The sequence below is a fragment of the Adelges cooleyi genome, unplaced genomic scaffold, assembly GCF_023614345.1.
Source record: "Adelges cooleyi isolate 19-005CV unplaced genomic scaffold, UGA_ACOO_1.1 ACOO_flye_CR_arks_rails_tigmint_CR_PRNA_574, whole genome shotgun sequence".
Classification (NCBI taxonomy): domain Eukaryota; kingdom Metazoa; phylum Arthropoda; class Insecta; order Hemiptera; family Adelgidae; genus Adelges; species Adelges cooleyi.
The window spans coordinates 10,435,412-10,461,003 of record NW_026096268.1 but is presented as its reverse complement, the minus strand read 5'-3'; the positions used below and the strand labels follow the sequence as shown (position 1 = coordinate 10,461,003).

General features: G+C 28.2%; 1 protein-coding gene across 35 annotated transcripts in view; it reads right to left on the bottom strand.

Moving 5' to 3' along the window:
- LOC126843359 (uncharacterized) overlaps nucleotides 1-25,592 on the bottom strand; it is a 99,957-nt gene that overhangs the window by 54,914 nt on the left and 19,451 nt on the right. For 18 of the 35 annotated variants that reach the window (XM_050580843.1, XM_050580842.1, XM_050580826.1 and 15 more), the window contains one exon: nucleotides 24,405-24,428. In XM_050580843.1, the coding sequence (XP_050436800.1) occupies nucleotides 24,405-24,428 (24 nt within the window). Of the gene's footprint in view, nucleotides 1-12,996; nucleotides 13,039-16,551; nucleotides 16,656-17,399; nucleotides 17,451-17,569; nucleotides 17,627-18,042; nucleotides 18,100-18,204; nucleotides 18,226-18,930; nucleotides 18,958-19,357; nucleotides 19,412-20,077; nucleotides 20,135-20,384; nucleotides 20,412-21,698; nucleotides 21,756-21,851; nucleotides 21,879-22,210; nucleotides 22,244-23,367; nucleotides 23,404-24,404; nucleotides 24,429-25,592 lie in introns of those variants that run through there. The other 17 variants (XM_050580823.1, XM_050580822.1, XM_050580839.1 and 14 more) reach the window with 2 other exon arrangements.

Sequence of the window (25,592 nt, the reverse complement as noted above, 5' to 3'; positions counted from 1 at the left end):
AATTATACCTTTAAAATATCCCTTAAAACTACACTTGCATCAATGGTTTTTGCTAATCCATATAAATTGAAAAGTTATTGATAAGTTACTATGCTTAAGATTTGAATACAAATGTTTAGCTAAATATGTATTAAGCAGAGTTTATTTAACAGTATAAAAAATGCCTATATTTTTTTTGAAAAAACGTGGTTATGCAGTGATATTTTAGTATTGTCTCTTTAATTTAATATATATTATTGTAAATATATTATTTTACCTATTATATATTATATATAATTAATTGTTATGTTAGGTTACCTCGTTGTTACAAAGAAGAACCATCAGCAGGAGTAGAACAGAAACTTTTCTTACATCCACGTACAACTTTGAGGAAACCTAATAAAACATTGAAAATTTTACAACACTTTTAAATGTATAGGTAAAATTCCATATAATTTACTACTTAATATTTAAAGCCTATTTCTACAAAAATAACGATTAAAATATACTTTAATTTAAGTCATAAATATTTAACATATAAAATTATATTAAACATTTGAAATATTATAAATAGCATGTATATTTTTATATTATATTTTTTGTTCTTTTATAATTGATGTATTAAATTGTACAAAAAAAATTGAAATTAATAGTTCATTTTATTAAAAAGCAAAAGCAATAAAATGAAGAGCACACTGTTTTTTTTTTTAAATTATTTTTGATCTGTTATTTTTCAGCTAAATATTAAATTTTATATAGCGTCCGGAAAGACGAATCTGCCAACAGAAAATAATAATAGTTTTTTCATTCCTCCCATCTGGTTACCGTGAATGGAGTTAAAAACAAATAAAACCCAAAACTTGAACCTTTAGTAATTAAATCTTACTAGAATCACTCCAAAGACATGTCCATAAAAATATTGTTACGATTTGGTAATTTTTTCTAAGATTTTATATTTATTTATTTATTTATTACTAAATTGACGCCCCAAAGGGCAAGAGTACAGTTTAAAGTAAATTTTACAAGTTATAACACAAAAACAAAAAATTGAGGATAGAACAAGTATTAAATACATATCAATCAGTATAAATGATTTAACTATTTAAAACCGATCTCTTTATTATGGCTACAGAGTTAAAAGAGAAGTCTACTTTAACACTAATTTCGTTGCATTCCGTTAGCATTTGGTTGACCGGAGCAAAAAGATTTTAGTTCTGTCGAACAGTGGAAATATAGAATAATGATTGAGAGCGTAGGTGAACTGAAGGAACATTAAAAGGGATAATATCAAGTATTTCTGGGCAATCAATTTTATAACCCATGTATCCAGCAAACGTCAAAGATTCGCCGTCGCTGAGCCAGACTAGCAATTCCGAAATCTGAAGCAACTGCACTCAAATCATCATCTTTACCGTATTTCCCCACATTCACGACCAGCATACGTAGAACCCGTTTTTTTAATTTATCAAGTTTATTACTGAAGTTAGCTTGATATGGGGATCAAATAATTAATCCATACTCAATTATGGAACGCACCAGAGCGCAATACAAAACTTTTAAACAAATAGGATTAGAAAACTTCTTTAAGGAAACCTAACATCCGTAGAGCTTTATTATAAATAGTTGAAATGTGCTCAGTAAAGGACAAAACTGAGGAAAGGATTACACCTAGATCGTTAATATGCGAAACATTTATGAGATTAATACCATTAAATTATATGTATATAGTTCGAATGAGCGTTTACGACAAAAAGTGATCTGAAAACATTTAGATGTATTCAAGCATAGACCATTTACAACACACCAGTTATGAAATCTGCATAAATCCTCTTGCAAATTATATGGCTATCGGCTACTGAACGAATACTAGTATAAATTTTCACATCATCGGCAAAAAACAAACATCTAGAGTGATGGAAGACATCAGCGAGATCATTCATGAAAATTAAGAAGAGCAATGGAGATAAATGCCCACCCTGAGGTACTCCAGAGGTGACATGGATAACGGAAGAAATAACATTTTTTATCCTAACTTGCTGTAGCCTGCCTGAAAGGTATGAAGCCAGCCATTTAAGTAATTGGTCCTTCACTCCAATATTTTTTAATTTATCAACTAAGACTGCATGACTTACTGTATCAAACGCTTTTTTCATATCGGTGTAAATTGCATCAACCCTACCACCGGTCGCAACAGTAGAAGCAATATCTTAATAAAATACCAGTAGATTGGTAATAGTTGATTTAAAGCCACGAAAGCCATGTTGGCAGTTATTTAAGACATTTTTAAAAGTCGATGATAGCTTAGGTTCTAAAAGTTTCACAAATAGTTTAGGTAAAGCACTCAGTTTAGATATTGGCCGATAATTACAAACATCAGATTTGGCACCAGACTTAAAAATAGGAGTAATGTAAACAGGAAAAACATCCGAAGACAGGGACAAACAAAACAAGAAGTGAATTGGACGGGTAAACGAATTGCGGTAGGAACTAAAAACAATACCAGGGACAAGGTCAGGTCCGTAAGTAGTATCTGTGATTAGTTGAAGTGCTTCAAATACATTGAAAACCGATAGCGTACACGAGGCTATAGAAAACGAAGTAGATGATATAGTTTTTGTGTACGCTGCTCTAGCAGTCTGGGTCCAACAAAATACATTAGAAGCAAAAAATTCACAAAACATTTCATTTTAACGGGTTTATGTTAAAATACAAAAAAAATCTGCGGAAAATACAGTTTTAACTCACAGTAAAAGACTTCTAACAAAAATTACTACTAAAAACCCCCCAAAAAAAAACACTGAAATTTGTAATTTATTTAGTGGCTACTCAAAAGAATTAGTCCAGCATTAAAAAATATACAGTGTATACAGACATGGAAAAACCCCACATAATTTTAAAACCAATATCAATATTTTATTTTATATTACAATTTTTTTTTTTAATTAAACTTACCTTTTTTTAAAGCTTTTCCACATTTGTCACATTCTAAAAACAAATATATACTAAATAAGGTATGTTAAAATATATAGAAATGTATTTGTGAAATTGTTTACAAGAAGCTCATAAAGCCAGAAACTTTTAATTTGATAATGACACAGAGTTGAGTTATTAACTCTTTGATGACACTTTGATTTTCATTCAAGGTTAATTTAATTTTAGTTTTTAGTGAATGTAAAATAACAGACTTAACAATTAAGAGGACGTCACACACCCGTTATTTTCTTCAAAAAACCCGCCTTACGCGGATTAATTTTACAAAGGATATCAAAACTAAGAAACCACATTTTTACATAATATAAACTACAACGATGTCTGTGTTCTACCATCGCCCTTTTTTAAATATTTTAACCAGTTAACGGACCATTAAACAATTAAGAAAGGACTTTTTTGACTATTTTAAAAGTGATATAGCGTTGGTTGTATTAGGTATATCGAAAAAATACGGATGACGGAACACAGATAATTTTGTCATAAAATTTATGAGTATGAATTTCTTTCCTTAACTATGTATAAAGCCTGAGAAAAATTACTCCGCGCAAAGCAGTTTTGATGGCAAAAAAATAGTATTTTATCCTTTAGAAATGACTATGACAGTCTGACAAAAAAAATGGCAATTAACAAAGTATTCTCATTACTGCATTAATAAGTAGGTATACATTATAGTTCAAACTCCAAATTAAGATTTTTCGAAAAATTGCCTATACTTTACTCCTTAGAAATGGCCGGTGTGGCGTCCTCTTTAAGTCTACAATACATAACTACTAACTACTCTATCATCTAGATACTGACTTTGTACATTATTTTGCCGCGCGTTATCCATTTCTTCTTTAATTAATACACCGATTACTACAAATAAAAATATTAATGTTTTATTTTCAACCCAGTCTATTTTTTTGGCATTCGAATAACGAGAACCTTTATATATATATATATATATATATATATATTCTACAGTCTATACTGACCTTTTGGTGTAGTCGAACTGTCTCCTTCTAAACCAAAAGTATACACATATATAATTACTAATTGTTGAACATAATGGTATGTTGAAAAATAATAAAAATAAAGATATCATTTTTTACACGATTTAAAAGTTGTTAAGAGGGTTTATCTTTTTCTAAATAATATAAGCAACTTTTGATTGGTTTGCCGGTGATTTGAACTTATAAGTTTAAGAAAATATTTGACCGAAAACACGAGGGAATATACGAACTCTAAAGGAGAATAATAACAATAAGAACTGACACAAAGGTATGGAAAATATTACAATGTTTAAACTATTCTATCATCTAGACTGACCTTGTACATTCTTTTGCCGCGGATTAACCAACTCTTCCATAACTAATTCACTGATTTCTAAAAATAAAAATAATTATATTTGCTAAATTTAAATTGGCATAATAGTATGTAGAAAAATAATAATTAAATAGTCTTAAATAAAAACCATTTAGTAAAGATTTTACATAAATAACTGTATAAATCTACATAGAAATTTATTAGACTTATCTGGCGTAGGTCTTTGTGCTTCATACACACACTATGATCATAACTTCAAAAAAATGTTACACTTACAGTGTACAGCCCTTAGTGGTAAGCAATATTTTGATAAAAAATACAATAGGTATCATTTCCATTTTCCAAAACTTTTATCCATTTTTTTAATACCATTTTTAAGCAATTTATTAACATTACTTACTAAATTTTTAAATTTTTAGTTTTTTGTCTAAAATTTTTTTTCATTTTAATAGAGCAATATTTAGTCTTCTAATGGAATAATTTGACTTGTTACATGATTTTCTTTAGCTCGCTACGTACGTACGTTTAAATTTTCAACTAAGTCCCTAATAAATGTATCAGATAATGTTATATATTGTAAGTTCTTTTGTAATTTAAATTTAGTTTAATGTATTTTGTATTTTTTCACGCTATTCTTTTTAGTCAAAAACTAAAGATGTTTAACAATATTTAAAATTGTAGTTAATTTTCGGTTGTTTTCAAAGTAATTGACATTTTAAATAAAACATGCTACAATTGACAGGCAAATTGTTCCTGTAATAAAATTATTTTTTACTTTTTAGTTCACTTTTTACTGTTTTAGAAAAGCATGTTTTAAAAAAAAAACTTTAATTTATTTTTTAAGAACCTCATGATTTAAATTTAAATTTTTTTGATTTTGAAGAGAAAGTGACCTTTGTATCTCTTATTTATACGTTCCACCATGATAAAATCGGTTAAGCGGTATAGAAGATATCATAGGCATAAAAAGCCATTTTTGTAAAAACCATAAATCCTCCCTTCGCAATGAAGCTAAGACTAAGTTATATGTTTAACGTGTCTTAAATACATAGTTGTTACTTACTTCGTGAGCTTGACTCACTATGTGGCTCTAAATATAAGTAACAAAATTAGATATTAGTATAAATTCATAGTCGCATACAAAACTGTGTGGGAATTGAGCAAATAACTCTATAATCCATTCAGGTTTACTCGGCGAGTGGCACAATCGGTATTGCGCACCGATATGTTATTTTAAATAAATTGAAATAATAGTTATGGCCGCAAGTATAACCGAAACCAACAGCAAATTGAACGTTTGCCGTTTGTAGAGGACGACTTATGTTATGTTACAAAGCACACGTATGCTTTATCTCATAAACGACTATACAGCTTGAAGGGTAATAACTTAAAAACTTAAATAAACTTAAAAATGTTTTGATCGGCTAACTCAAAACCGGCACCGGTCCGAACGCGAACTTTTTAAATCTCACACAAAATTTTTAAAAAAACGGAGCACTATTGACTCAGAAAATATACACTTACTAAAATCTACAATAGATAACGATGTAATAACTACACTATCATCTATACTAACCTCGTATATTCGTTAGCCGTGCATTTTCGAAATCTTTATCACCTATGTCGACAATTTCTGTCAAAAACCATTATTTTAAAAACCATAAATTGTCATCGAAGCTAAGGCTAAGTAAAATCTATAACGTGCCCTTAATTGATAGTTGTTTCTTACCATGTGAGCTTGACGCACCTTGTGGGTCTACAAATAAATAACAAAATTGGGTATCAATATAAATTCTTAGTCGCATACAAAATTGTGTGTGAATTGAGAAAATAACTCTAGAATACATTTAAGTTAACTTTTAGCAATACATTTTGTCATTTATATAGCTACCTTAAAGTTAGCTACATTCCAAAAATGCATAAGTTTTAACTAAATTATGTATAGAGTTTTAGGTAGATTTTTAGCGCCTCTGATGTGTTGAAAAAGGCTAAACAAACGAATAAAACTAACTATACAACCGAATGAAAGTAAAGGATGATAAAAAACATACCTAATGTGTTAGCTTCCCCACAAGTGTCACAAACTAAAAACAATTATATACTATGTTAGGTGTGTTAATATAATTTTTAGATTTTATAATATTAATTAGTTTATGTTTGATAGAAGTATATTACTGATATATTTACATTTACCTTGAAGTTATGACATAAAAGATATAGAAAAGTTATAATTTAAAACTGTATAGAGTTTTAAGTAGATTATTAGCGCCCATGATGTATTTGCTGGTTGTTTGAACTAGTGTTAGAAAAAGGTTCGACGAAATTCACGTGAAAAAAAGAGGGGAAATGATAAGTATAAGAACTGATGTAATCGTATGTAAAAAAATGTAATAATTTATGTCTACATTAGGTAACTACTAACTATAGTCTATGTACGGACCTTTTACGCCACTTAGCAGCGCCGAATCTTCATTATCTGAACCTAATTCAATAAATTATACAAAATAAATTTTTTTTGCTAACTTGAAATTGTCATTAAAATATTTTGAAAAAAAACAACGTTACTTGTAATTTTAATAACAATTTTGTGTTATTCGCTTTAAAGTATTTTAGTGCAGTGTTTGCATAAATCAATTTTCATAATAAACATACATAACATAAAACCGTTTGCTAATTTTAAGTTACATAATACTAAGATCGTAAGATCAATGAATGGATATGAGGTCGAATTTCCTCTTTCATCCGGTCGCTTATAACATGACGTTTAAGAGCTTATATTAGTAACTTTTAATTGGTTTGCTGGTGGTTTAAACGTTAAAGTTTTAAAACATATTTTGCCGAAAACACGGGGGAATTACTAACTCTAAGGGAGAAAAATAACAATAAGAATTGACATAAAGGTATGGAAATTATAACAATGTTTAAACTATTCTATCATCAAGACTGACCTTTTGCATTATTTTGCCACGCACTACCCAAATCTTCTTCAACTAACTCACCGATTTCTACAAATAAAAATATCAATATTCGTTAAATTTAATATTGGCATAATAAAATGTAGAAAAATAATAATTAAATAGTTTTAAATAAAAACCGTTTAGTAAAGCTTTTACAAAAATAATTGTATCAATCTAGACAGACATTTTTTAGACTTATCTGGTTAGGTTAGGTTTTTGTGCTTCATACACACACGCAATATTTTGATAAAAGATAGAATAGGTATCATTTCAATTTTCCAAAACTTTTATTTATTTTTTTTAATACCACTTTTAAACAATTTATTAACATTACTTACTACATTTTAAACTTTTAGTTTTTTGTTTAGAAATTTTTTTTCATTTTTTTAGAGCAATATTTAGTCTTCTGATGGACTTATTTGATTTGTTTTTAAGAAGTGTTAGAATCTCGTGATTTGAATTTGAATTTTTTTTTATTTTAAAGAGGAAGTGACCTTTTTATCTCTCATCTATACGTTCCTCCATGATAAAAAGGGGTTAGCTGTTTAGAAGATATCATGGACTACAAAAAGCTATTATTATAAAAACCTTAGTCGAAGCTAAAATGTATAACGTGTCTTTAATTGATAGTAGTTACCTACTTTTTGAGCTTGACGTACTACGTATGTCTAAATATAAGTAACACAATTATGTATTAATATAAATTCATAGTGGCATAGAAAATTGTGTGTGAATTGAGAAAAGAACTCTATAATACATTTAAGTTAACTTTTATCAATACATTTTGTCATTTAAATAGACACCTTAATGTTATGACATAATAAATAATATTAAAGTTAATACTAATAAGTTTACATCTTTCTATCAAAATAATAAAAAACGGAGCACTATTGACTCTGAAAATGGAATATTAAGTACATTGTTAAAAGTTCCAAAGTTAATTTAATGTATGCGTTGCTATTTAGGTTTCAAAAGCTGCATATTTCAAAATCTGCATTTTTTTAAATATACACTAATTAAAGTCTACAATAGATAACAAGGTAATAACTACACTATGGTCTATACTAACCTAGTTCATCCTTTCGCCGATGATTATCGAGATCCTCAACGTCTAATCGGAGAAAATCTACAAATCAAATAAATGTTTGCTAAATTTAAATTGTCATAATAGTATTTGAAAAAATAATAATTATATAGGTTGAAAAAATCATGAATAATGTGTTAAATGTTTAAAAGTGCAGGGTTTCCATAAAAAAATATAGAAATCATCCTTGAAATTTTGTAGACTTATCGACTTAAGATAAAATAGGTATCTTTTTCATTATCGAAAACTTTTATGTATCAAAAAAAATGTAAATCAATATTTACCACTTTTAAGCATTATATTATCAATGCCTTCGGCCTTTTTAATTTTTGGTTTATCAAAAAAATATGTACTTCTAATGGACTTTATTGACTATTTTTTTACAAGTGTTAGAGGCCCGTGATTTGAATATAAAAAGTTTGAATGTTTTCCGGACATTAATAGGCAAGAGATGATCTTTTTAGTGCTTTTTAGGTACAATTTCTGATCTATTGTTTTCCTACATAAAAAATTCGGTTCAGCGGCTTAGAAGATATTATTATGGGCATAAAAAGCCATTTATTTAATAACCATAAATCCTCACTCCGCATCGAAGCTAAGACTAAGTAAAATATAACGTGCCTTTAATTGATAGTAGTTACTTACCTTTTGAGCTTGACGCACTATTTGGGTCTAAATATAAGTAACACAATTAGGTATTAATATAAATTCATAGTGGCATACAAAATCGTAAGGAAATTGAGAAAAGAACTCTATAATTCATTCAAGTTTACCTGGAGAGTAGCACAATCGGTATTGGGCACCGATATATTTTTTTAAATAAATTTAAATAATTATTATGGCCACAAGTTTAACCGTAGCCAACAGCAAATTCATTGTTTGCCGTTTGTAGAGGACGCCTTTTGTTACAAAGCACATGCGTGCCTTATCTCATAAACGACTACAAAATTTAAAAGGTAACAACTTAAAAACTTTAAAAAGTTTTGATCGGCTAACTCAAAACCGGCACCGGTCCGAAGGCGAACTTTTTAAATCTCACACAAAACTATACTCCTACAACTTAAATTATAACTAAAATAGTTGTTTAAATCTGGTTGTCCACCAATCAAAATGTTTAGTACATTGTTCACAGTTGAAAAGTTTATTATATGTACGCGTTGCTATTTAAGTTTCAAAAGCTGCATTTTTTTAAATATACTCTTACTAAAATCTACAATAGATAACAAGGTAATAACTACTCTATGGTCTATACTAACCTAGTTCATCCTTTGGCTGCGGTATGTCGAATACATCACGTATTTTGAACATGTCTGCAAATCAAATAAATGTTTGCTAAATTTGAATTGTTGTAAAAGTATTTAGAAAAAAAATAATTATATTAGTTAAAAAAACATAAACCATGTATTATTCATTTAAAAGTACATTTGTGCAGGGTTTCCATAAAAAATATATAAATCATCATTGACATTTTGTACACTTATACAGGGTGTCCCATTTTAAAATACTAATCGATTTGTCTCTAAAAATACTAATCTAATTAAAAAGTTGCTTATTAGAGACTTTTAGAATACAAAAGAGGACGTTATAAAAACTTAAAAAATAGGGTCAAAAATTCAAAATGGCTGACTTACGGTAAAAACATGTTTTTATAAATGGAAACCATGTATTTTTTGTTAACCAAAGAAATATTCTTATCAAAACTAACAACTTTTGTAGGAAAATTTTTTCGGTCAAACCCATAATTTAAATGGTAAAACCCATAATTTGTAAATTAAGTATCTTTAGCTATTTTTAGTTTTGTTATTTTAATTTAATGCATATGGTAACCTTGTCATGTGTAGTAACCTTGGTATGTGTTTGATTAATTAAAATATACACTTACTAAAATCTACAATAGATAACTAGGTAATAACTACACTATCATTTTTACTAACCTCGTTCATCCAATCGCCGCGGCCTAGCGAATTCCTCATCATCTAATTCGAAAAAGTCTACAAACCAAATAAATATTTGCTAAATTTAAATTGTCATAATAGTATTTGGAAAAATAATAATTATATACGTTGAATAAATCATGAATAATGTATTAGGTATATGTTTAGAAGCACGTTAGTGCAGGGTTTCCATAAAAAAATATAGAAATCATCATTGAAATTTTGTAGACTTATCGATTCTAGGCCAATATGTGACAATATTTTAATAAAAAGATAAAATAGTTATCTTTTCCATTTCCCAAAACTACTATGTATCAAAAAAAAATTTAATAGATATTTTTTTAATACCACTTTTAAGCATTTTATTAGTAATGCCTTCAACCTTTTTAATTTTTGGTTTACCAAAAAAAAAAATGTATACTTCTAATGGACTATTTTGACTATTTATTTACAAGTGTTAGAGCCCCGTGATTTGAATATGAAAAATTTGAATATTTTCCCGACATTAATATGAAAGATGTGACCTTTTTAAATGTTTCCCAAAAAAGTGCTTTTTAGGTACGATAGAAGCTTAGAAGATATTACCATGGCCATAAATTATTAAATAAAGCCATTTATTTAAAAACTATAAATCCTCACTCCGCATCGAAGCTAAGACTAAGTGAAATGTATAACGTGCCTTTAATTGATAGTAGTTACTTACCTTGTGAGCTTGACGCGCTATGTGGGTCTAAATATAAGTAACACAATTAGGTATTAATATAAATTCATAGTCGCACACAAAATTGTGAGGAAATTGAGAAAACAACTCTATAATGTATTCAAGTTTACTCGGTTAGTGAGATAATCGTTGATGCGCACCGATATGTTATTTTAAATAAATTTAAATAATAATTATGGCCGCAAGTTTAATCGTAGCCAACAGCAAATTGAACGTTTGCCGTTTGTAGAGGACGACTTTTGTTACAAAGCACATGCGTGCCTTAACTCATAGACCACTACAAAATTTGAAAGGTCCGAACGCAAACTTCATACATCTTACACAAAATTTAAAAAAACGGAGCACTATTGTTTTAGAAAATTGAATATTAACCAGGAGTGCATGGAAAGTATTGAAATTTCAAGTTAAAGTCAGGAGGAAAGGTGGAGAGTAGTATGATTATTATCTGCGTACACCAATGTCCAATCACGCATCCTAACTATTAAACTTCTATAACTTAAAACTAAAACTAAAATAGTTGTTTAAATCTGGTTATCCACCAATCAAATAATTTAGTACATTGTTCACAGTTCAAAAGTTAATTAAATGTATGCGTTGCTATTTAGGTTTGAAAAGCTGCATTTTTTAAAATATACACTTACTAAAATCTACAATAGATAACTAGGTAATAACTACATTATCATTTATACTAACCTCGTTCATCCAATCGCCGCGGCCTAGCGAATTCCTCATCATCTAGTTCGAAAAAGTCTACAAATCAAATAAATATTTACTAAATTTAAATTTTCATAACAGTATTTGTAAAAATATTAATTATATAGGTTGAATAAATCATGAATATTGTATTAGGTATATGTTTAAAAGCACGTTAGTGCAGGACTCCATAAAAAAATATAGAATTCATCATTGAAATTTTGTAGACTTTTATATTCTAGGTCTATGTGGGACAATATTTTGATAAAATGATAAAGTTAGTGTTTTTTCCAAAATATTTATCTATTAAAAAAATGTTAATAGTTATTTTTAATACAGTTTTTAAGCATTTCATTAATAATCTCTACAACATTTGAACATTTTTGTTTAGCAATATTATAAAAGTAATGTGCATAAGAAACAATTTTTTTTAAAACTATAAATCCTCTCTTCGCATCGTAGCTAAGACTAAGTCATATGTATAACGTGCCTTTAATTGTTAGTTGTTACTTACCTTTTAAGGTTAACACACTTTGAGGGTTTAAATATAAATAACAAAATTGTGTGTGAATTGAGAAAAGAACTCTATAATACATTTCAGTTAACTTTTATCAATTAAATGACATTTTGTCATTTATATAGCTACCTTAAAGTTAGCTGCATTAAAAAATTATTTAAGTTATAACCTAATTAGGTATGTATAGAGTTTTAGGTAGATTATTAGCGCCTCTGATGTGTTTGCTGATAGTTTGAACTTAAAAGCGTTAGAAAAAGGTTAAGCAAACGAATAAAAATAACTATACATTAAGAACTTTCCAATTAAATTAACCGAATGAAAGTAAAGGGCGATAAGAAACATACCTGATGTATTAGCTTCCCCACAAGTGTCACAAACTAAAAACAAGTATATACTATGTTAGATGTGTTAATATAATTTTTAGATTTTATAATTTCACTCTGCATCAACGCTAAGATTAAGTAAAATGTATAACGTGCCTTGAATTGATAGTTGTTACTTACCTTGTGAGCTTGACGCACCTTGCGGATCTAAATATAAATAACAATCTTTAGTATTAATACAAATTCATTGTACACATAAAATTTACAACTTAAAATTGTATAGAGTTTTAGGTAGATTATTAGCGTCTCTGATGTGTTTGCTGGTTGTTTGAACTAGTGTTAGAAAAAGGTTCGACGAAATTCACGTGAAAAAAAGAGGGGAAATGATAAGTATAAGAACTGATGAAATAGTATGTAAAATAAAGTAAATTTTAGTAATGTAATAATTTATGTCTACATTAGGTAACTACTAACTATAGTCTATGTACGGACCTTTTACGCCACTTGGCAGCGCCGAATCTTCATTATCTGAACCTAATTCAATAAATTATACAAAATAAATTTTTTTTGCTAACTTGAAATTGTCATTAAAATATTTTGAAAAAAAACAACGTTACTTGTAATTTTAATAACAATTTTGTGTTATTCGCTTTAAAGTATTTTAGTGCAGTGTTTGCATAAATCAATTTTCATAATAAACATAATATGTAACAAAACTTTTTGCTGGTTTTAACATTACAATAGGGTAATGCCGTAAGACAAAAAGATGGTACGAATTTAAACCTGGGAAAACGGACAGCGACACCGAATACTCTTGTCTAGTGTCTTTATATTTATTTAATTTTTACAATTGAATATTATTTCCATTTTTTTTTTTTACTTATTTAATTGTTTAGTCGTCGGTCTCAAGTCACCGGAAGCACTGCCCCCATTTATTTTTAAAAATATATCATATATTGATGACGTGGTAATCATTTAACAGTAAAAATAAATGTTTTAAACATTTGAATCAGTCATTAAAAAAACAACATAAGTCACCGATTTTTAAAAAATGACTTTTTGTTAATTATATACTTAGTTCCATATTTTGTGTAAAAATTAAATTGGTCAAACTCATGTTTAATACAAATATTGTGTACACGAAATTAGAATCACTGCAAAAACTAGTTATAAAGTTATGAATTATTTTGTGGCTAGTGTAAAATTTCTATTTTATGACTTGTGTCGTTTTTGAAATGATCAAATTGATGACGTGGTCATCATTTAACAGTGAGCGCTAACACACTGCCGCTTTACCCACTCGGCCACTCTTCCTCCTAATATATAATATAACGTCCGTTAATATTGTTAGTTGTTACTAACCCGGATATGGCAGACCTCGTGTGACTAAATTAACATAACAGAATTAAGTATTAATATAAATTCATACTTACAAGCATAAGTTTGTAAGGAAAGTATGTACAAATCATTTACTAATTAATGTAATTAACATCAATCAGTACATTGTTTAAAACACTATATTGTTAATTTTGTATAATCATTTAAAAAATGAAGTAGTATAAATAGTATAAAAACACAAATTACCCAACGAGACTTCCAAGATAATGAAAGCTATAAAAAGAAAAGCGATTTTCTGCATAATGTAATAGTGAATTTTTCTAATCTAAAAAGCACTGTCCGACAAGGAACCTAAAGTTTTACAAGCAAAATTGAAATGAACAATTTACAATTTTTTTTTGTTTAATGTGAGTATTGTTTAGTTTATACGAGTATTGGTAAATGAAAGTATGACGCAAAAGACTTTCGTTTGATACCAAAACACTTGTGCAAACTGACGAGTGGTCGTAAACTTCATTGTAGCCACACGGTTGACTATGAACTCGAAACTTTACTGCATTCCTATACGATTTTACAGTGATATAACGAAATTTTGTAAGTCAGTAACCTTTACAATATACTGTTCTATTAAAAAAAATAGTTCACACAGTTTAGTATGCATTCGAACAGGGTGAATGTACCGGGAACGTGTATCCACGCATCTGAATGTACCACTCTTTCAGTCATATATTCTGTCTCTTTGCTTAAATAATATAAGACTAGCAAAGCGGTTCTTTTGTAGCAAGCCACATCTTTCTCTCCTACTAACTGTATTCAAACGAAACGGTGATAATGAAATTGGGCAAAAGTAATAATGTAGTTTGCATACTTGTATAACTAGTAAATAACAAGGCATATTAGATTTGTAAAATGGTATAAGTTTATCGGTTGCAAAATTTCACACACACACAAGTCAAAAAAACAGAAAAAAATTGTTTAAATTTAAAAAATATTTTAAATTTACCACGTTTAGAAATAATTGAAAATATTTGTAAGATACTCTAAGTGTAATAGTACATATTTTTTTATGACTGATATTGAAGTACACTTACAGTGTACAGACCTCGGGATTAGTGGTAAACAATCTTATAGAGCACTTAAAATTCTGGGTTTTATCAAACGTAATCCTTTCAACTTCTCCTTAAGCTCATGTCTTTGCGTCCTTTATTTCAGCTTAGTATGTTCTATTCTTGAATATGCAGTAGCAGCTTGGCACTCATGCCTATTGCGGGACCAGGTGCGCATCGAGTAAGTTCAAAACAAATTTCTGGCCTTTGCTGAATTTATTTTAAAAATAAAACATCATCAACATGACTGCTCTCTTATCCGCTCAGCGCTCAATATTCCTACATTAACTTCCCGTCGTGTCAAGGCTGACGTGTCTTTCATCTCTTCTCTCCTCAACGGCTCTTCCGATGCCCCCGAATTGCTCTGTTTTATCTCTTTCCGTGTTCCATACCACTCTACTAGAAACCATTTCCTATTCCAACTTCCCACACCACCGCAGTGCCCATCACTGCTACCGACTATTACTACTACTGTTACTGCAGCTGCACTGTTTCGCTTTGTTTTTTGTATACTTACGCACTTCATCTTACCGATTAAATCCGTTTCCTTTGCCGGCTACCGAGTGTGGTTCTACTTAATACCGTTTATTTCACCGGATCACCCCTGGATCAGTGGAGATTCATCAAAAACCTACAGTCAGCGGCGGAGTTTCAGGCTAGATACATATATATATATATATACTTTATATTCATTTATAACAAATTATTAGTTTATAAGTTATCCCACCCCTTCTGTACATGGTCTCTTAAGCTTAACCTCTGGCCAGATTAATTTTATGTTATACTCAGTTTATGTTTTTGCAATAGCGAAATAGTTTTTAAAGAACAACCTTATGGTTCTATTTATTTATCAAAATACCTTCTACAGTTCAAATCCCTAATACTGTCATAATTTTAAGCAAACGCTGTATACTTCCTTTTAGTCTGTACTTATAGTTGATGCTTGTCATGGCGTAGATAAATATCAAAGTTATGATACAAGATCGAAAAGGTATACTATTTTTTTATTTATTTATTATAATAATAAATTTTTTGACATTTTTGTAATTTTTTAGTTATAATATGTTATTTAAAAAGTAAAAATTCTTAATTTTTTGAATCAAACAAAATACGACTACACTATGTATTATTTTTGTTAAGTAAAATTAATTTAATTATATTGAATCAGATAGTTAATCAACTAGTTTGTAAATTTATCAGATTAGCAATTTTGTGCACCAATATTTTTTTTTTTTTTAAACTTTTAAGTTAAATTAATTTAAGTAGATTTGTTTCAGATAGTTCATCTACTTGTTTGTGATTTTATAAGATTACCAATTTTGAGCACCAATGTCTGATTTATAGTATCCATTTGTCGCTTAGCAGACACAACGAAAAGCGAACTTTCAAACCAAATTACAAAAAGAGTGTGATAATATTAGGATGTTATCTTATTTGTTGAAACACACTATTTAAAACGCACCTACAAAAATTAATCAGTTTATTCTAAATAACAAATCATTTTTCAATTGGTGAATTCATGTATTTTATGTATTGCTAGGTAAATAATAAAAAACAAGATATTTTAATTGGCCACAGGTATTATAATTTTATTATGATTCAGTGAAATATATAATTTTGGTTTAGTAAAAGATAAAACAATTTAATAAGAATATTATTCTATATTGTATGTAATGCAACTGGATTTTTCAACGACACTTTTGGATCCTAAAAAGATAAACAATTTTTTAACAGAATTTAACAATAAACTTATTGAAGACATTATTATTTGTTTGCTTGTGTGTTTATCATCATAATATTATTTGGGGTTTTTCAATAATAAAGATTTTAACTTCATTTTTAAATAAAGAACTTTACGTTATGCATACATAACATTGTTTTATATTTTCATATAATAAGCCTGCTTATTCACCCGGCTGTTTCTGATGATTTGACTACCAAACTAGTCACTAGCACCATAGTGTAATAAAAACAATTTTACATAAAGTAAATCCGTTGTACTTATCATGATGTTATAAGAGTTTAAAACCTATAATGGGAGGGGATGTGCTTTTGGAAAATGCACGCAGATAAAAATAATGATTGACTCCACGTTTCCTCATACCCTGAACTTGAAACTTCAATAACTTATCACTTCAATAGTTATCCAAAACTGGTTATCGACCAATAAAAATGTATAGTACATTATTCTCGATTTAAAAAGTTAATTAAATGTATGCGTTACCACTTAAGTTTTAAAAGTTGCTATCAAAAAAACAAAGTTGAAAGGCGGGGTAAAAACAAAAAAAAGGGGAAAAATTTAGATCACATTGCATAAAAACACTATGTAAAATTTTGTATTAAACCCAGTGAGATATTGAGTGGTTCACGATAAGTTAATCAACCTGTATACTAATAAATATTATTTTACCTATAAAATATATTATATAACTAATTATTAGGTTAGGTTACCTCGTTGTTACAAACATGAACCATCAGGATTTTTTTCACATTCGCCTTTCTCTGAAATTATTTTATTTACATGTTACGTAAAAAAAATTATAAAATAAAAACAATTTTACATACAACAATCAAAACAAAGGAAGCCCTATAGTGTTAATAATAAAAAAAGCAAAACCTACTAAAACACTGGCAACAGCATACGATATTTGCCACTTGCTTGAGCCGCTGTTTGGAAGCTACACAAACATTTAGGTGATTTAACATTAGGTATATATTTTAAAAGTTTATTGAAATTAATTGTAAAGCATATTAAATTTGATATGACCACATAATAATGCAAACACTTTACAGTGCACACATGACGCTACTTACTACCTTTAAAGCATTTTTAATATATTGAATTTTTTACACATTTTTTCTGTTGTAACGAGGGTTTATCTATTTTCAAATAGTATTAGCAACTTTAGATTTACTGGCCGGCGGTTTGAACTTACAAGTTTTAGAAAATATTTTGACGAAAACATGGGCGAGTACAATAACTCTAAGGGAGATTAATAACAATAAGAACTTACAAAAAGGAATGTAAAAAATAACAATATTATATTAATTAAAGTCTACAATAGATAACTACTACTCTATCATGTAGACTGACCTTGTACATTATTTTGCCACTTTTGTTCCATTTCTTCTCTAACTGATTCACTGATTTCTATAAGTTAAAATATTAATGTTTTATTTTCAACCCAGTCTATTTTTCTGGCACTCGAGTAACGAGTATTTTTTTATGTATATAAAATCTACATGCTATACTGACCTTTAACTAATGCACCGATTTCTAAAAATAAAAATATTAATGTTTGTTAAATTTAAATTGGTATAAAATTATGTAGAAAAATAATAATTAAATAGTTTTAAATAGAAATCTTTTAGTGAATCTTTTAAATAAATATATAAACCTATATTGAAATATTTTAGGCTTATCTGGGATAGGTCTTTGTGCTTTATTTACATTCTATGATCATAACTTTAAAACAATGTTCCTGTTTTTGTAATATCTAAGTATAATATTTATGACCCCGGAATTAGCGGTAATCAATATTTTTATAAAAGATAAAATAGATAACACTCCCATTATTTTAATACCACTTTTAAATTTTTTATTAACAATACCTACTACATTTTTAACTTTTTTACTAGTAATATTTGTGTCATTAATTTAGAGCAATATGCACCCCTCTAATGAATTTGACTATTTTTTAACAAGAGTTAGAGCTCCATGATTTGAATTTCCAAAGTTTGAATATTTACTTGATTTTGAAGAAGAATGGGTTACCTTATTAAATTGTTTAACCTATAAAATAACTCGTAGGTACAGTCTGTGATCTATATAATTCCTAGATTAAAAAATCGGTTCAACGGTTCACACACAAATAAAAAAATAAAAACCCATTATTTCGAAAAACCATAAATCCTCACTCCATATCCAAGTTAAGACTAAGTAAAATGTATAACGTGTCTTTAATACATAGTTGTTACTTACTTTGTGATTTCGGCTTATTTTGTGTGTCTAAACAAAAAAAAAAAAAACAATCTTGGGTATAGGTCATAGTTGCATACAAAATTGTGTGTCAACTGAGAAAAAAACTCTATAATCCATTCAAGTTTACCCGGTGAGTGGCACAATCGGTATTGCGCACCGATATGTTTTTTTTAATAAATTTAAATAATAATTATGGCCGCAAGTTTAACCGTGGCCAACAGCAAATTGAACGTTTGCCGTTTGTAGAGGACGACTTATGTTACAAGGCACATGTGTGCCTTATCTCATAGACGACTGCTATTTAAGTTTCAAAAGCTGCATTTTTTAAAATGTACACTAAATAAAGTCTAAAATATATATATATATATATATATATATATATATATATATATATATAGGTAATAACTACTCCATCGTTTATACTAACCTCGTACATATGTTCGCCGCGCATTATTGAATACATCATCTAATTCGAACATTTCTGCAAATCAAATAAATGTTTGCTAAATTTAAATTGTTATAATAGTATTTAATTCACACATGTTCAAGTCAACTTTTATCAATACATTTTGTCATTTAACTAGATACCTTAAAATTATGACCTTAAAAAAATCTATAAAAGTTGTAATGTAAAAATGTATAGAGTTTTAGGTAGATTATTAGCCAATGTTGGCCAACTTTAAATTGTCTTAATAGTATTTAGAAAATATTAATTAAATAGGTTTAAATATGAATCATGTTTTATACATTAGTTACCTATGCACCCCGAAGTGATAACTAACTGGTCCGGGGCCGCAACTAGGAAATCAAACGCGCTTGGGCGATTTGAGGTTTATGGGACGAAGAAAGGTGGAGAGTAATATTATTATGGTCTGCGCGCACTTTCCAACCACACATCCCCTCTCATCGTAACATTCCAACTACTAAAACTAAACTTAAACTAAAATAGTTAAAACTGGTTATCCAACAATCAAATTTTTTCGTACGTTGTTCTCAGTTTAAAAAGTTAGTTAAATTTACGCGTTGCTATTTAAGTTTTAATACCTGCATATTTATCAAATATACGCTAATTAAAGTCTACAATAGGTACCATTGATTTTAGAATTTATATAATATGTATATTCTAAAATCAACGATAGATACTGACCTCGTACAGTTGTTTGCTGTGTATTATTGAATTCTTCATCATCTACTTCGACAATTTCTACAAATCAAATAAATTATTGCTAAATTTCAAGTATCACAATAGTATTTAGAAAATTAATAATTATAATATAGTTTGAATAAAACACGAATCATGTATTATACGTTTAAAAGTACTTTAGTGCAGGTTTTCCATAAAAAAAAAGATGTCATGGGCATAAAAAGCCATTATTTTGAAAACTAAAATTCCTCACTCCGCATCGAAACTAAGACTAAGTAAAACGTATATTTAATTGATAGTTGTTACTTACCATGTGAGCTTGACCCTCTTCGTGAATCTAAATAATATAAATAACAAAATTCGATATTAATATAAATTCTTAGTCGCATAGAAAATTGTGTGTGAATTGAGAAAATAACTCTATAATACATTCGAGTTAACTTTTATCAATACATTTTGTCATTTATAAAGATGGTATGACATTACAAATATATAAAAGTTATAACTTAAAAATGTATATAGTTTTATGTTAATTGTTAGCACCTCTGATATGTTTTGTGGTATTTTGAACTTAATGAATTAAGTAAATTGAATTAAAATTTGATAACTATAAATTGTCATAGATGTTTTATATCTTGTCTGAGATATATTTGTTGTTATTTAATTAACAATATAACACAAATTCTTGTATTACAAAAAATTGTTTATTTTAACAAAAACACACTATACCTATACGAATAATAATTATTAGTGTTATCAAGCACTCTTTATTATACAATAAATATTGATACGCTGTCTTATCACTATATAATAAACATTGTTATCACATATCACAATTGAAATATTTTGAAAAATAACAATTAAATAGGTTTTAATATGAATCTTGTTTAGGCGTTTTAAAGTAGTTTAGTGCAGTGTTTGCATGAATAAATCTTCATAATAAACATTTATAGCATAAAACTGTTTGATAATTTTATAGTTACACTATAGTTATGTCGTAAGACAAAATAGATGGTACGAACATAAACCTGGGAAGATGGAGAGCGACAACCGATTACTCTTGACTGATGGCAAGTGGTGCACTGAAGTCTACTGGTAAAAAAGCATAGAAATCCAGTGTCTTTTATATTTATTTAACTTTTTCAATTATTCTTATTTCAGTTGTTACTTATTTACAAAATCGAGGCGCCGGATGTACTGCCCATATCTACAGAATGATTATTTTATCGTAAGCCACTCAATAAATCACAAAGTTTAATAAGAAATTTAATTTTTTTAAACTTTTTTTTTGTACAATGTGATGTTAATTTTTTTTGTTAGCACATTTTAAAAGAAGAATTAAACTTCTTAATAAATTCTATGAGATATTGTGGCTCATAATAAAATGATTATTCTATATATTAATGACGTGGTCATCATATTATAACAACTGACGATAACATTTTAAATCTACATCCTCGTGGTATGTAGTTTTTTTTTAACACTGGTAGACGCACTGGTTTTGTCACTGATGTGACAAAACGGTATGTAAAATAATAATTTTTTTTTTAATAAATACTAATTAAAGTCTATTATAGATAACTAGGTAATAACTGCACTACCATCTACAGTGTTCTACACTAACCTCGTACATTCGTTGGCTGCGCATTTTCGAATTCTTCATCACCTATTTCGACAATTTCTGCCGAAAGACATTATTTTAAAAACCATAAATTCTCATCGAAGCTAAGGCTAAGTAAAATGTATAACGTGCCTTTAATTGATAGTTGTTACTTACCGTGTGAGCTTGATGCACCTTGTGGCTCTACAAATAAATAACAAAATTAGGTATCAATATAAACTCTTAGTGGCATATAAAATTGTGTGTGAATTTAGAAAAGGACTCTATTATTCATTCAAGTTATCTTTTATCAAAACATTTCGTTATTTTTATGGCAACCCTTAATTTATGATATAAAAATATAGAAATGTTATAACTTGAAAATATATTAGGTTTTAGGTAGATTATTAGCGCCTCTGGTGTGTTTGCTGGTTGTTTCAAGTTAAAAGTGTTAGAAAAAGGTTAAACAAATAAATAATTACAGGACTACACATTAGGAACTTTCCAGTTAAAGCAACCGAATGAATGAATCATACCTGGTGTTTTAGTTTTCCCACAAGTGTCACAAACTAAAAACAATTATAAACTATGTTAGGTGTGTTAATATAATTAACTCGAATACGCTACAATCGATTGAAAAAAAAAAAATCAATTCTTAAAAATAAGCAATAATATAGAAAGTAATAGTCGACTAATATATACTATTATGTATATTAAATTCTGACATAAAATAAAATCTTATATTATTTTTGGTTCTGTCCTTAGTTAAATACTTTTTTAAGTATTTAAATTTGTGTTTAATTTACTTTTCAATTATCATGAATATTATAATATTACAAGCTGTCCCGACCCGACGTTGCCCCGGATTTAGTTTGCCAGGGCTGAGTAAAATAATTACAAATAAGATAAAAAAATAGTCAGTACTCCGGGCTGTATACTGTACAGCTTTAGCATACCCCGTCTCGCTTTTTTTTGGATCTACATATGCACATTACATTATATTGATTATGCCCCCTCCTTACTCAAGGGTCGCAGTCCTAGTCCCAGATCCAGTTCCAATTGTGAAAATGTTTAATAGCGTCCCCATAATCGTGGTACATATAATCGGCCTGTTCCTTTAATCATAACCTACCATTCGCCCAAGTACCGTGGTTACCATGGTTACAAACCAAGTGTTTATTTTGGGGATGTAACGAAAAATATTTCGTGTTTAAAATACAAAATTCGTGTTTGAGGCCACCCTTAAGGGGGGGGGGGAATTATCAAAAAGTTCTATGCCAGTTATCTTCGCGGGAGTGTACACAACAACTTCCCAAAGTTTCGTGACTATCGGATGGGCGATACTAATGAATAAAGGACAAGCAGACAAACATGCATTCATTTTTATAAACATATAGATTAGTTTATGTGAAGTATATTTCTTGACTTATTTACATTAACCTTAAAGTTATGACATAAAAAATATAGAAATATTAAAACTTAAAATTGTATAGAGTTTTAGATGGATTATTAGCGCCTCTGATGTGTTTGCTGGTTGTTTAAACTTATGTGTTAGAAAAAGTTTCGACGGTATAGACAAGAAAAAAAGAGGAAAATTGATAAGTGTAAGAAATAATATAATGGCATGAAAATAAAATAAAATGTTTTAAATATAATAATTATTGTCTTCATTAGGTAATTATACTGTACTGACCTTCTGCGTCCTTATCCTCACTACTCTCACCTAATCCTATAAATTATATATATAAAATTAATGTTTGCTAATTTTTTGTTGTTATAATAATATTTAGAAAAATAACAATTAAATAGGTTTCAATATGAATTATGTTTTATACGTTTTAAAGTACTTCAGTGTACTATTTATTTAGGGCATGAGGACAGGCAGAGTGTGGTATTATTTTTATCTGCGTGCACTTCCCTTTCCATCCTAACTCTTGTAACTTTAAAAATAGTCGTTTAAAACTAGTTATCATCCAGTGAATAAATTTAGTACATTATTTTTAGTTTAAAAAGTTAATTAAATGTATGCGTTGCTATTTAAGTTTCAAAAACTGCTATCAAGAAACTAAGTTAGAATGTGAATAAAAACAAAAAAAATGTATGAAAAAACGTAAGCACATCGTATAAAAACAATATGAAAAAAAAATTATTACATTTCTTATTAAACCCTTTAAGAATATTTGAGTGGTTCACGATAAAATTATCACCCGTTTATTGTGGACGTGTACATCTTATAACATTCAACGATGTTTTTCGATGCCTCGTCCTTGTTTTAAATTGAGAAGGAAGTGGAAAAAATATCTCATACAAATTAGTGTTGTTAAAATAGTAAAACTTCAGCAATTAATCATTATTTACATTTTTGTTTTACTAATTTATTTGTTTGGTCATCGGTCTCAAGTCGCCGGAAGCACTGTCCATATTTATTATTATATATTATATTTATATATCATACATTGATGACGTGATTATCATGTAACAGTAAAAATAAAAAAAATTATTAAGTAGGTGTATTTTTGTTTTACGCATTTTAAAAGTATTTTCTGTACAGCTTTTTTTTATCTCGAAACATAAATAGTTTTCATAAACTAATATTTTGTCTAACTTTGGTAACTACACCTTTTTTCTTCTTCACTCATATTCTTAACGATAACATTATACAATAATTTAGTCTGAATATATTGAATAAAAAAAAGCATAACGTTAATATTGTTACTAGTTATTACTTACCTGGATATGGCAGACCTCGTGTGACTAAATCAACATAACAATATTAGATGTTAGTATAAAATTCATACTTGCATGCAAAAGTAAGTAAGAAAAATGTGGAAATATCATTTACTAATTAATGTAATCAACACCGATCAATAAAATATGCCGTTCAGTTTAAATGACTTAAAATTATAATTATACTAGATTGTTAATTTCATATTGTAATCCAGAAAATGAAGTAGTGAAAATGGTATAAAAAACAAAAATTACCCAACGATACTTCCAAGATAATGAAACCTATAAAAAGAATAGTGATTTTCTGCATAATGTAATAATGAACTTTTCTAATCTAAAATTTGTCCGATATGGAACTTATAAGTTGTACAGGCAAAATTTAAAATGAATAATTAACAAATTATTTTTCTCTTAATAGTGAGTGTTGCTTAGTTTATACAAGCATCGGCCTATGAAAGTATGACTCAAATGATTTTCTTTTGATGGTAAAACACTTGTACAAACTAACGGGTGATCGTGGATTTTATTGTAGCCACGCGTTTGACTATGACCTAAATATTAACTGTATTCCTATTCAATTTTACAGTATAATAACGATATTTTGTAAATCAGTTACCATTAAATTATACTGTTAGTTTAAAAAACTTAAAATCATAAATACTCTAAATTAATAATTTCGTTTAGGTGGTGTTAGATTACACTTTGTTTTGACAAGAAGTGTTACTCTGACTAAATAGATATTTTTTCCAATTTTTGTCTTAAATTTGTATCATATTATTCGGTATACTTATAGAAATTGCCAAGAAAATGATTGTTTTACCGATATCAAAACTTGTGACTAAAACCTGGTCACATAGAATGTGTGAAATATTTTATGCGTGAATAATCCGAGTAATAATACTGTATACCAATGTCTGGTTTTGTTATTGAACTAGAGTAAACCTTTTTTTTTTGCTATGCTTTTGTGCATTTAGCCCATTACGTGAATTGTACTTGGTTTGTAAAAAAATATGCAAATATATAGTAGTCATTATTTTACTTAACATCAATTTAATTTTACTTTTGCATTTTGACTCACTCATTTTTTACTTCAAAATCGAGAACTACAAACAACTCTAAATATTTTACTTGTTATTATGACACGCTATAACTTAAAAAAAAAAAAAAGGTCTTAAATTTTAGGGACAATAA